The sequence below is a fragment of the Pituophis catenifer genome, unplaced genomic scaffold (assembly GCF_029215685.1).
Source record: "Pituophis catenifer annectens isolate HBS135680 unplaced genomic scaffold, rPitCat1.0.hap2 SCAF_4, whole genome shotgun sequence".
In the NCBI taxonomy this organism is placed as follows: Eukaryota; Metazoa; Chordata; class Lepidosauria; order Squamata; family Colubridae; genus Pituophis; species Pituophis catenifer.
Window position 1 is genome coordinate 119,172,593 of NW_027256884.1, and position 13,658 is coordinate 119,186,250.

General features: G+C 45.0%; 1 protein-coding gene across 1 annotated transcript in view; it reads right to left on the minus strand.

Moving 5' to 3' along the window:
• The window catches only part of HEPHL1 (hephaestin like 1), a 45,766-nt gene that overhangs the window by 18,271 nt on the left and 13,837 nt on the right, over nucleotides 1–13,658 (minus strand). Inside the window, exons 8-11 of the mRNA XM_070943668.1 lie at nucleotides 11,526–11,657; nucleotides 7,392–7,603; nucleotides 4,296–4,446; nucleotides 1,072–1,284 (exon numbers count right to left, since the gene is read on the minus strand). Of these exons, the coding sequence (XP_070799769.1) occupies nucleotides 1,072–1,284; nucleotides 4,296–4,446; nucleotides 7,392–7,603; nucleotides 11,526–11,657 (708 nt within the window). The remainder of the gene's footprint in view (nucleotides 1–1,071; nucleotides 1,285–4,295; nucleotides 4,447–7,391; nucleotides 7,604–11,525; nucleotides 11,658–13,658) is intronic.

Here is a 13,658-nt window from a genome sequence, read left to right on the forward strand (position 1 = left end):
GTTCAAGGATCTTGACAGACTTGAACATTGGGCGCTATCTAACAAAATGAAATTCAATGGTGGAAAAAAGTAAGGTTCTACCTTTTGGCAAGAAAAACAAAATGCACAGGTACAGTATATGTGGTACCTTGCTCAATAGTAGTAATTGTGAGAGGGACCTTGGAGTCCTAGTGGACAACCATTTAAATATGAGCCAGCAGTGTGCAGCAGGTGTCAAAAAAGCCAACACAGTTCTAGGCTGCATAAACAGAGGGATAGAATCAAAATCACATGAAGTGTTAATGCCACTTTATAATGCCTTGATAAGGCAACACTTGGAATACTGCATTCAGTTTTGGACGCCACGATGTAAAAAAAGATGTTGAGACTCTAGAAAAAGTGCAGAGAAGAGCAACAAAGATGATTAGGGGTCTGGAGGCTAAAACATATGAAGAACGGTTGCAGGAACTGGGTATGTCTAGTTTAATGAAAAGAAGGACTAGGGGAGACATGATAGCAGTCTTCCAATATCTCAGGGGCTGCCACAAAGAAGAGGGAGTCAAACTATTCTCCAAAGCACCTTAGGCAATGGGTGGACACTAATCAAGGAGAGAAGCAACTTAGAACTAAGGAGAAATTTCCTGACAGAACAATTAATCACTGGAACAACTTGCCTCCAGAAGTTGTGAATGCTCTAACACTGGAAGTTTTTAAGAAGATGTTGGATAACCATTTGTCTGAAGTGGTGTAGGTTTTCCTACCTAAGCAGAGGGCCAGACTAGAAGACCTCCAAGGTCCCTTCCAATTCTATTCTATTCTATTCTATTCTATTCTATCCTATCCTATCCTATCCTATCCTATCCTATCCTATCCTATCCTATCCTATCCTATCCTATCCTATCCTATCCTATCCTATTCCACAATCATAGGCGGCAAAAGATAACTGGAATCCGTAAAATGAATTATTCAAAAAGTTAATTACTCAGAAGTCTGCATAATCTGTATCCTGCCATCATGTTAAACTGGTACAGGGAGAGATTGCTTTGGTGGCAAGTCAAGGAACGATGCTGAGAGCCCATTTCTAAGATTTACCTGTTTGATCTGGCTGCATCAGTGCTGTGGTGGTAACATGGGAGACCAAAGGGAGACTGTCCCTTATTGTGCCTCCCAAATGGATGGTGTTTCCTTGGAAATGAACACCATGAACATCTGTATTGCCGCCTAGTCCAAGCATATGCCAAGAAACAAGGTCACCTTTGCACATGTCGAGGCCAGGTAAGGTACCAAACAGGTAGCCATTGACCGCTGAAAAGAGGAAAAGAAAATTGCAGGAAGGCAGATTCTAGTTGAATGATAGAAAAACACTTAAGAATACTTGACAATGGAACCAACCCTCAAGGGAAGTAATGAGTTCCCCTTTATGGACTGACTTTAAGGTGTTGTGGCCCGTCAGGCTGGTGTGGTGCTGCGCCAGCAGCCTGTGCAGCTGGCGCTCGAGTTGGACAGTGAGGTGGCTGGAGAAGATGTGGTGCCAGAGGCAGGGATTCAGCCAGTACCTCCAGAAGCTCCTTTAAGTGAAGAGGACGAAGAGGAGGAGCCTCTTCTCAATGCATGGGCGCGCAGAGCTGCCAAAAGGCAGGAGTTGCTCCTCAGAAGGAGGTCTCCTGGAGAGTAAGGCTTGGGGCTAATTGGCCACTCCCTTAGCCTATTTAAGAAGGAAGGCAGCTTGCAACAAGCTGTAGAGAACAACTTTAGTTCACTCTCTTTCGTGTCTGCAAAATTGCTTCTGGGCTTTCTGCCAACTCTAGTAAAACTGTGATTACCTTATCTTAGAATTCTGGTAGGCTGTTAAGACAGTTCATTAACAGCCTTTGAATGATAAAGACTAAGTTATTTGAGTAAAATAAGCTTTGTATAGAGTTCGTGTGTGCTGCGTTCTTTGGGGTCTGTAGCTGGGGCAGAACATAAGGAGAAGCTGAACAACCATTTGTCAAAGAGGCTCAGTTTGTGTTCTTCAACTGAATAGGGTTTTTTTGAACCCAATAATATGTTTTGTTGCAGATGTTTCATTACCCAACTAGGTAAAATCATCAGTGCTAGAAGAGAGTGTGGTTTCTTCTCAATTATATTCTAGTGACTTGCCCTGTCAGTGCTGATGGGAATGTTCTTGATGGTTCCTTGATTAGGATGTTATTTATTGTTTGATTGTTTACTGCCACCAACACTGACAGGGCAAACCACTTGTAAATAAACAAAACTGAACCCCACTCTCTTCTAGCACAGATGATGTTACCTAGTTGGGTAATGAAATGTCTGCAAGAAAACAACCAAGCTCAGAGAGCACCAAGGAACCCACAGTTCAACCCTGAGCAACGAATATTCTCTTCTATAATTTCATTTTTTAGTGATAGACGGCATGGTGCTCCTGTTGAAAAGTGGATGACCTGGGGATTTTCTTGGCTCCACAGTCAGGGGTGGGCTGCTAGGGGTTCATAGGGGTTCGGGAGAACCTCTAGCTAAGATTCTGTGCAGTTTGGAGAACCCCCAAATCCCACTTCTGGCTGGCCCCGCCCACCCCACCCCTCCCAGGAATCCCCATGTGGCCCATTTTAGATGCAGGTAAGTGCAGGGTGAGCATGGAGGCTTAGGGAGGGTGAAAAACAGGCCTACCAGAAGTTTGGGAAGCCAGAAATGGGCCCATTTCCGGCCTCCAGAGGGCCCCTGGAGCCTGGGGATCCTGTTTTCGCCCTCCTGGAGGCTCGAGAAAAACCTCTGGACCCCAGGGAAGGCAAAAATGCCCCCTCCCGCCATGGTGCAGGAGGTCAACTAGGCCACGCCCACCATGGCCATGCCCACCCAGCAACTTGGCAGAGAACCCGTTGCTAAAATTTTTGAAGCCCGCCCCTGTCCACAGTGCTGCTTGCTCAGCAGATGGTTGCCATGTCAGGAGAGTCTTTACCCAGTTAGTGTGCCAGTCGTGTTGTGCCAGTTGTGTTCCCTCCTGGATCAGAAGGCTGTGGTAATAGTGATTCATGTGCTTATCATCTCTTGTTTGGGTTACTGTAATCTGTTCTACATCAGGCTACCCTGGAGGACTATTCAGAAAGTACAGTGGCACAAAACTCAAGCATGCATTTGCTGGTATTATAGTGGGTAACATCTACACTTTGTGGTTGGCTGCCAGTTGACTTCCAAGCCCAAGTCAAAGTGCAAGATATTAGTTAGAAAGCCCTTATGACCTGGATGCTTGCTACCTATGAGACTACATCTGTGTAGTGGTTAACAGGCTGGTCTAGAAAGCAGGAGCCAGTGAGTTCCACTCCTCCTTTAGGTATGAAAGCCAGCTGACTAACTTTGGGCCAGTTCCTCTCTCTCAGTCCAAACCAGTGGTAGGATTCAATTTTTTTTACTACTGGTTCTGTGGGCGTGGCTTGGTGGGTGTAGTGTGGCTTGGTAAGTGTGGCTTGGTGGGCGTGGCAGGGGAAGGATACTGCAAAATCTCCATTCCCTCTCCACCCCACTAACCTGCTTTCCAGCTTCGTGTGCAGGGCAACAAAAGAAGACCCAGCTGATCAGCTGGGACTCAATCAGCTGGGACTCGGGAGGCAGCGAATAGATGTTTTTGTGGTCATGTGGCTAGGTTGACAATATGCCAAGGTGCACGGAACACTGTTACCTTCCCACCAAAATGGTACCTATTTATCTACTCGCATTTGCATGCTTTCAAACTGCTGGGTTGGCAGAAGCTGGGGCAGGAACAGGAGCTTACCCCATCATACGGTGTTGGGTCTCGAACTGCCAACCTTCTGGTTGACAAGCCAGCATCTTAATCGCTATTCCACCCATTCCTTAATCATTTAACAGCTGTTCCACAAGTCCCTCCCCATTTTTGAGAGAGAGAAAAAAAGTAATAGCAGTGAAGGTAGCAGTTTGGCTACCTTCCATGGTCAGGAGAAGGAAGGAAGGAGTAACTCTACCAGTGGTGGGTTCCTCCCGGTTCGGTCTGGTTCGGCCGAGCCGGTAGCGGTGACGATATGATGTCACCGAACCGGTTCTCCCCCCCCCGCCCTCCACCCCCCACCCCGCACGTTATTCTTACCTTTTATTTAGAACCCAGCCCTGAACTCTACCCTCTTTTCAATTCATGGCATTCTTATGGAGAAAATTATTGTATTCCCCTCAGGATGGATGGCAAACAGTAGCCTAAATTCCTTTACAGCCCAATGCTTATCTCACAACCTCTAATTCTACCCTATATTTTTACATCATGTGGAAAACCTCCCTTGCCTAACTTGCTAAATGTATATTTTTCATACCATGCATTCTGTTGGATTCCTGAAAATCTTTATCCTTCTTATCAATCGTCGAGGGATCGCCAGTGAAAGCCTCAATGTTTAGGTCAAAGTAAAAACTCTGATTCTCATTGAAGATCGTGAAGAGCAGATAGAATTCTTTGTCTACTCCTTTCTGTAGCCAAAACATAAATGTTGCTCATTAAAACTGCAAATGTTCAGTCTGCAGATTAAATAGAAAACCAGAAAGAAATTTCAATCAGCTTCCTGATTAGAAGAAGAGCCTTGGTGGTGCAGTGGACTAAAGTGCTGTTAAGTAGCACCTAGCTGCCAGCTGCCTGCAATTACTGCAAGTTCAAATCTCACCAAGCTCAAGGTTGACTCAGCCTTCCATCCTTCCGAGGTAGGTAAAATGAGGACCCGGATTATGGGGGCAATAAGGTGACTTTGTATAAAAAAGAACACCGCTTAGGGGGGGGCGAAAGCCCTACTAAGCAGGTATATACAAAAGTATGAAGGCTATTGCTTAACGCATTGTAAGCTGCCTTGAGTCTCCGGAGAAGGGCGGCATATAAATTGAACCAATAAATGAATAAAAACAATAAATTTCCTCTTTACATGCAGATAGGGCATTTTGACTACTACCTAAGAAGGGTCCTCAAACTATGGCCCGCAGGCCGGATACAGCTCGCTGAAGCCATTAATCTGGCCCTCGTGTGACCACAAGGCTGCCCCGCCCACATCACCCCACCTACCCGCCAGCCCCCACCCGCCTTCTGGAGGCCAAGAAGGCCAAAAACAAGATACATGGAGGCCTCGGGAGGCCAAAAATGGGCTCGGTTTTGGCCTCCCCAGCCTCCAGAGAGAGAGAGGGACGGAGGGAGGGAGACACACACACACACACACACACAAAGAAGTCCCTCACACACACACCAGGGCAGCCACATCCCTTCACTAACCACTTTCCACGCATAACAAATTAAAGTTTAATTTGTGTGTATTGTTTAATGGACTGCTAAATTAGCCATGCCCACCCAGTCATATGACCACCTAGCCATGCCCACCCAGCCAGTCCGGCCTGCCACAGTCTGAGGGACCGTGAATTGGCCCCGTTTAAAAAGTTTGAGGACCCCTGATCTAAGATGAGGATTTTTTTAAAAAATAAAATAACTTATTATTGAAGCTGCCTGTCTCTTTTGCCATACATCAGTTTTTTAAAAAAACTGCCAACAATGCAGACTTACTACAAGTACCCTTAAGCCAATGGTGCACAGCCTTTTCTCAATCAAAGTGCGCACTTTTCTCCTATTGTTCATAATGTTGGTAGTCCTCAATTTATGAACACGATGGGAACCAGAATTTCCATTTCCAAACAAGGCAGATGTTAAGTGAATCGTGCTCAGTTTAATGACCTTTTTGCCATGGTTGTTAAGTGAATCACTGCAGTTGTTAAACGAATCACATGGTCTTTAACTGAATTCAGCTTCCCCCATTGGCTTTGCTTGTTGGAAGTTGGCTGGGAAGGTCGTAAGTAACGATCACGTAACCATGGAACGCAGCAACTGTCAGAAATACATACCAGTTGCCAAGAGCCTGAATTTTGATCACATGACCATGGGGAGATGCTGTCATGGTAGTAAGAGTGAGGACTGGTCATAAACACGTTTTTCTGTGCTGTTGTAATTTCAAAGAGTCGCTAAGTCAAGGACTACTTGTATATTAAAGTATTGTTGTGGCCTGTCGGCCGCCGGCCCTTCCAGCAGCCAAATCAGAGGAGGAGCAGGAGGCGTGGGAATCAGGGTCAGTGTCAGGTTTTCAGGCCGTCTTCAAATAAATTGCATCTCAAACAAAGTCTTTTTTGAAACAAACTTCCATTTTATTTAGCACGGCAACTTTTACACTGACTCAATGCAGCCAGCACTGACGTGCTGACCAGGGGTGGGTTCTAAATTTTTTTACTACCGGTTCTGTGGGCGTGGTTTATTTTGTGGGTGTGGCTTGGAGGTCATGTGACTAGGTGGGTGTGGCTAGCTGGTCAGAGTCATTTCTGGAAGGTCCTTGCACTTACGACCAGTCCTCGCACTTACGACCCGACTCGTTTGTTTGCTTTTAACATTGATCAACTGTAGGACGGCCCTTTGAAGCCCCACGGCACGAGTTTAAACAGTTTTTTCCCCTCTAGTCATCAGCTGGGACTCAGGAGGCAGCAATAGATTGGGGGTGGGACCAAATAAAAGGTAAGAATAACGTGCAGGGTGGGGGGGTGGGAAGGCGGGGGGGAGAACCGGTTCGGTGATGTCATATCGTCACCGCTACCGGCTCAGCCGAACTGGACCGAACCGGGAGGAACCCACCACTGGTGCTGACCCAAAATCCCTCCTCTTCCTTCCCCCACTCCTCTGCATTCATTGGCCATCTTCCCAATCATTCACCCCTAATCTACTGCTCCAATTCAAAGAATTTCCCCCCTCCCATCCATCTCCTAGGGGACATTATCTCCAGCTAAAATAAGTAGGTGAAAGGCAACCGTTCTATTGCAGACACTTGCGTTCTCCTTCTTATGTCAGCACTAGGATAAATGCATCTTGATGTGCTGACATCCAGCATCAAGGCAACCTGAGAGCTCTGAGGGGGAAGAGGGAATGGAGCTGGCACAGAGAGAGTCAGAGGCAGAGCCTGGGCCATCCATTAACCCTCAGATGGAGAGTCAATAGCCTCCAGGTCTGGAGGTGGCTGATGAGGAAGAGGAAGAACAGCTGGGCCCAGTGCCTGACACGCGGATGCCCAGAAGGCAGAGGAGAGGAGAGCAGTGGAAATCCTTGGGCCGATGCTTGGGACAGAAGAGCCACCACTGCTAGCAAAGCCCCACCCCCTGCGTGCCGGCCAACTGGTCTTCGTGTATGCTGGAACACCGAAAACCTGAAGACCTGGTGGCTGGCAGGCACATGCGCACCGGCCAGCTGGTCTTCGGATTTCCGGGGCTCTGGCACATGCCGGAAACCAGAAGAGCTGGCAATGGTGCGCGTGCCTACGGAGTGTGCCATCTCTGGCACGCATGCCATAGGTTTGTAATCACGGACCTAGGTGGTCAACCTTTCAGGATATTATCAAGCTTTGTACCTGGCTTCCATTGGATTTCAGAGTATCCTTCTTACAAATGATAAGTGGTCCCACCAGACCAGACTGAGTATCCATCATTGGATCGCTTGCTGAATAATACAGGTACGTGAGGCATGCTGGATTATTGGGTGTAGGTCCAACGCTTTCAGGAACTCTCCATTCATACTTAAAGGTCTCATAAGGTTTAACAAAAGCTCCTGGCTTTGAATATCCTTAAAAAGAAAGAAGTCAAAACATCCCTATGAAATTAAACTGCCATTGAAATCCAAAGATCATTTGAGTATTGGTAGCCCTCGACTTATGACCACAATCAAGTCCATAATTTCTACTGCTGAGCGAGACGGTTGTTAAGTGACCTTTGCTCCATTTTACGACCTTTCTGGCCACAGTTGTTAAGTGAATCGCTGCAGTTATAAAGTTAGTGACATGGTTGTGAAGTGAATCTGACTTCCCCATTGGCTTTGCTTGTCAGAAGGTCGCAAAAGGTGGTCGCTTGAGAATAGAATAGAATAACAGAGTTGGAAGGGACCTTGGAGGTCTTCTAGTCCAACCCCCTGCTTAGGCAGGAAACCCTACACCACTTCAGACAAATGGTTATCCAACATCTTCTTAAAAACTTCCAGTGTTGGAGCATTCACAACCTCTGGAGACAAGACATTCCACTGATTAATTGTTCTAACTGTCAGGAAATTTCTCCTCAGTTCTAAGTTGCTTCTCTCCTTGACTATTTTATTTTATTTATTTTATTTTATTAAAATTTATATGCCGCCCTTCTCCCAAAGGACTCGGGGCGGCTCACAGCAGCAAAAATCACAATAAAACAGCAATAATAAATAAGATAAAAGATTCAATTAAAATCCCACAATTAATTAAAACTCCCAAAACAGAATCAGACAATTTGCTTAAAAAGCCATGTCTTCAGGTCTTTGCGGAAGGAACGGAGATCAGGAGCCGTCCGGAACCCAGTGGGTAACTCATTCCAGAGGGTCGGTGCAGTCACAGAGAACATCCTCATCCTGGGCGCCGTCAGCCGACATTGTCTGGCCGACAGCACCCGGAGGAGGGCAGCCCTATGTGAGCGGACTGGGCGGTGGGAGGCCGGTAGGAGGTGATCCTGCAAGTGCCCCGGGCCCATGCCATGAAGGGCCTTATAGGTGAGAACCAGCACCTTGAAGCAGATCCGAAGGACCACCGGCAACGTGTGCAGCTTGCGCAGGAGAGGTGTAACCCAGGAGTATCGGGAAGTTCCTGTAATAACCCGCGCAGCCACATTCTGGACCAGTTGGAGCCTCCGGGTGCACCCCAAGGGCAGCCCCATGTAGAGGGCATTGCAGTAGTCCAGACGAGAGATAACGAGAGCCTGAGTGACTGTGCAGAGGGCATCCCTGTCTAGGTAAGGTTGCAACTGGCGCATCAGGTGAACCTGTGCAAAGGCCCTCCTGGATTAGTTTCCACCCATTGCTTCTTGTCCTGCCTTAAGATGCTTTGGAGAATAGGTTGACTTCCTCATTTTTGTGGCAGCCCCTGAGATATTGGAAGACTGCTATCATGTCTCCCCTAGTCCTTCTTTTCGTTAAACTAGACATACCCAGTTCCTGCAACCGTTCTTCATGTTTTAGCCTCCCGTCCCCTAATCATCTTTGTTGCTCTTCTCTTCACGCTTTTTAGAGTCTGAACACATGATGCTGTGGACACCGCAACCATCATAAATATGAATCAATTGCCAAGTGTCTGAATACGAATCACGTGGTCATGGGGATGCTGCAATTGTTGTAAGTGTGAAAAATGTTCTTGAGTTACTTTTTCCAGTGCCACTGTAACTTTGAACGGTTACTAAACAAACAGGATTACCTGTACTGTATGCCTACTCATAGAAATAAATGTTGTCCCATAGGGGCCTACATGAAAAAAACTGGGTAAAAATATTTGAATAAATAAAGAAGTTATGTTAAAATTGCAGCTTTAAGGAGAATGACTGGTGGAAATTTCCCTGTCAACAGGAAATCCGCTAATTAATTTCTGTAATTTGTCTCACTTTAGCTCTGAGGGGACATTGCTACTTACTAGTGCTACCAAAGTAGAACGTAAACTGAGAAAAGTGAAATGATACGGGGTTGGATTGGATGACCTCTAAAGGTCCCTTCACCTAGCTATTGTAAGAGACATTTTCTGAGTTCAAACTGTCAAACCACAGAGTTAGCTAGCTTTCTCATCTCCGAGTCAAAGAGCAGAGCTAAAAAACACATAAGTCAATATGAAACTAGTATTTTCTGCATGACGTCTGTGTCTCAGATGCAAGATATAATCAGCTTCTCTGCCCAGCAATAAGGGGCCTAAGCCAATAAGAATGATCTAACATATTTCCATATTTTTGCTGCTTTCAAAGACTATAAGAATGCGTGTCTTAATCAGAACATTGTTCAGATGTTAGATGGTTATCTTTTCTGTCTGAACCTTTGGCCAAAATAAAGCTTCTCTTGATCTCGAAGTCTGAGTCCTTTGATTTTCTGCAACACTACTACTACTTACTTACTCACTATCTCATTAGTGAGGCTGGTTAGAACTTGGCTGTCAGGATCAGAGCAATTACTGTTGAAAGAAAGCACCTCAAAGCAGCTGTTTTGGGGAGCCCTTTGGTTCATTTGTATACCCACCCCATCCGGCAAATGTAACTTTCAAAGTATTTTGTTAATGGATTAATTCAATAACTAAGTTTACTATGTGAGGCGATACAACCGAAGCGTTTGTGCTGCTTTGCTCCAGATAAATAAAAACAAGGTATGGATTGATGACTGTGTAAAGTAATTTGACTTCCCTTAAGTGTCACTTAATCTGGGCCCAATCTGGGACACCTTGAGATTTTTACTCTTTGTCCTCAGTATTTATTTCTGAGGTAGCAGAAGATGACAGGGCACCTAAAAACTGCATTGCAGGTTTGGTGGTATGTGGCAGGCCTCTAAGTTCTTCAAGAAAGTTCTTATGAGTTCAGAGGATCCGAAATTCTGCACAGTTTGAGGGCCTGGAATGCCTCATCCTGCATCTTGCCATCCATACCACATAGCAAATAAATATTTCAGAAACTACTTGTGATGTGAAGGTGCTTTTTCAAGAGGCAATTGGACTTTCTGGTTTTTCTTTGAAGACATTTCACTTCTCATCCAAAAAAGCTTCTTCAGCTCTTCTTCTTCTTCAGAGTTGAAGACGATTCTTGAATGAGAAGCAAAATGTCTTCAAAGAAAATCCAGAAAATCCAGTTGCCTCTTGAAAAAAGCACCTGTGAGACAACCACGAAATGGATGACAGACAATCTCCATAGATATTTATGATGCAGTGCTGATGTTTGCCATTCAAAACAGTAAAAAAAATCATTTCAAGTACAGGTAGTCCTCGACTTACGACCACAATTGAGGCCAAAATTTCAATTATTAAGTCAGACATTTGTTAAGTGACTTTTGCCCCATTTTACGACCTTTCTTGCCAGAATTGTAAATGAATCCCTGCAGTTGTTAAGTTAGTAACATGGTTGTTAAGTGAATCTGGCTTCCCCATTGACTTTGCTTGGCAGAAGGTCGCAAAAGGAAACACATGGCCCCTGGGATACTGCAACTGTCATAAATATGAATCAGATGTCAAACGTCTGAATTTTGATTATGTGACTATGGGGATTCTGCATGTCATAAGTGTGAAAAAAGTTCATAAGTTACTTTTTTCAGTACTGTTGTAACTTCGAATGGTCACTAAATGAATTGTTGTAAATCGAGAACTACCTGTCATTCATTGGTGCCTGTTCTATGTATTCTGTTAACCTCCTGAGTAAAGAACAAAATACACAAAAGTAACATAGAATCACTTGGGGTGGGGATGTGGGTGTGCGGTGGCCTAGAGGTGGAGCTCTCGCCTCACAATCAGGAGGCTGTGAGTTCAATCCTAGGTAGAGGCAGATATTTCTCTCTCTGGGCACACTGAGAATATATCTGCTGAACAAAACTCCGCATTGGTGACAGGAAGGGCATCTGGCCATTAAAAACACTCCGCTAGCTCCATTAGCTCCATCCAGTTGCCAAGACTCCACCCGCAAGGGATTATGGGGTCATTAAAAAACGATGAAGATGAAGAATTTAGACTCACACTTACCATCAGCATAAGGGAATCCTTCCGATGACTTATCGAAAGCTACGCCATGGGGCACCATGCTATGGTTTTTGTCTCCTCTATTGAGAAAAGTCACCAAGATGGTATCACCAACTTCAGCTTTGATAACTGGGCCTTGAAATTAGATGTGAATGAATGAATTGTTTAAAAAGGATTGGTTGAAAGCATCATCTTATATCTCTGCACCGGAAAATATCCTTACTTCCTTCAGCCTCCACTCATTCATCCTTGTGACTCTCACACTCACTAACTACAATCTTTTCTAAGAAATCACTTTACAAGCTCCCTTTCTCCGTGTAATCAAATTGCATTCTCACTGTTGGAAGTCTCTCCCTCTCTCTGCTGATGAAGCACAATATCTCAATGGTTAATTTTGGGCACTGTGTGGAACTCATTTGGCTAGGCTACAGCTAAAATAGGAGGAGGAGGAGGAGGACGAGAAAAGTTTCTAGGATGAGAAGCAAAGCTGCTGCTGCTTTTTCTCAGATCAGACAGAAGGTTGGAGCTGGGAGACGAAATTGACTGCCTGATGATGGTAATTTCAAACTTTTGCTTAGCCACAAAACCAGCAAAGGAACTGAATCTTTCACTGTTGTATTAAGGAACCGGTCTCTGGGAAAAGTGCTCATTGGACATATGAAAAGGAATGTAGAACTGTTGGCCTTGAAGTACAACATGAATTTAGCCAGAAAAATGGGAAAGTTTAAGAAAGAAACTCAAGGTTTCCTCCTCTTCCTCCTCCTCCTCTTCTTCTTCTTCTTTTCTCTTTCTCCTCCTCTTCTTCTCCTCCTCCTTCCCATCCTCTTCCTCTTCTTCTTTTTTTTCCTCCTCCTCCTCCTCTCCTCCTCCTCTTCTTCTCTTTCTCCTCCTCCTCTACTTCTCCTTCTCCTCCTTCCTTCCTCTCCTCCTCCTCCTCCTCCTCCTCCTCCTCCTCTCCTCCTCCTCTTCTTCTCTTTCTCCTCCTCCTCTACTTCTCCTTCTCCTCCTCCTTCCTCTCTCCTCCTCCTCCTCCTCCTCCTCCTCCTCCTCCTCCTCCTCCCCTTCTTCTTCTTCTTCTTCTTCTTCTTCTTCTTCTTCTTCTTCTTCTTCTTCTTCTTCTTCTTCTTCTTCTTCTTCTTTTTTATTTACACTTTATTGATTTTTTTTTTACACAGATAAAATATCATAACAATTCTATTTGACATTGGTTTCACAGTGTTTGTACATATATACATGAAAAAATATCTGGTGTCATTTATACTATACATTTCTAATTAATTTCTACACCTTTTACTCCTTCCTTGATTCTATCATTTCTTCTTCTTCTTCTTCTTCTTCTTCTTCTTCTTCTTCTTCTTCTTCTTCTTCTTCTTCTTCTTCTTCTTCTCCTCCTCCTCCTCCTCCTCCTCCTCCTCCTCCTCCTTCTTCTTCTTCTTCTTCTTCTTTTTCTTCGTCTTCTTCTTCTTCTTCTTCTTTTCTTCTTCTTTTTTTCTTCTTCCCCTCCCCAAGGAAAACCCATTCCAGTTGCCTTTTGAAAAAGCACTTTTGAGACATAACCTAGTTTGGTTTTCATTCACAAAACTGAGATGGGATTTTCTACGGTTTAAAGTTCCGCGCACAGAGAAAACTACATCTTAACGACCCAATGCTATTAGGAAGCCCACATCTGCAGTAATATGTGGCAGTAACCGGTCTGATGCAGACATTATTGCAGTATCATTAGCTAGGGCAGTGATAGTGAACCTTTTCAGCACCGAGTGCCCAACCTGGAACACACATTCATGTGCACGCACTGGAGCACCGGAAACCCAAAGACCAGCTGGCTGGCGCACGCATGCCTGTTTTTTAGCTGGTTTTGGCTGGTTTTTGGGCCATTTTCAGACTGTTTTTTGGGCTGTTTTCAGGTTGTTTTGGGCTGTTTTTTGGGCCATTTTCAGGCCTTTTTTGGGCTGTTTTGGGGCCGTTATCAAGCCATTTTCCGGGCTATTTTCTGGGCCGTTTTGGGGCCAAAAACAGCCTGAAAAACAGCCTGAAAACAACCTGGAAAGGCCTGGAAAACAGCCTGAAAATGGGCTGGAAACAGGCCCAAAAAACAGCCTGGTTTTTGACCATTTTCAGGCCATTTTCCAGCGCTCT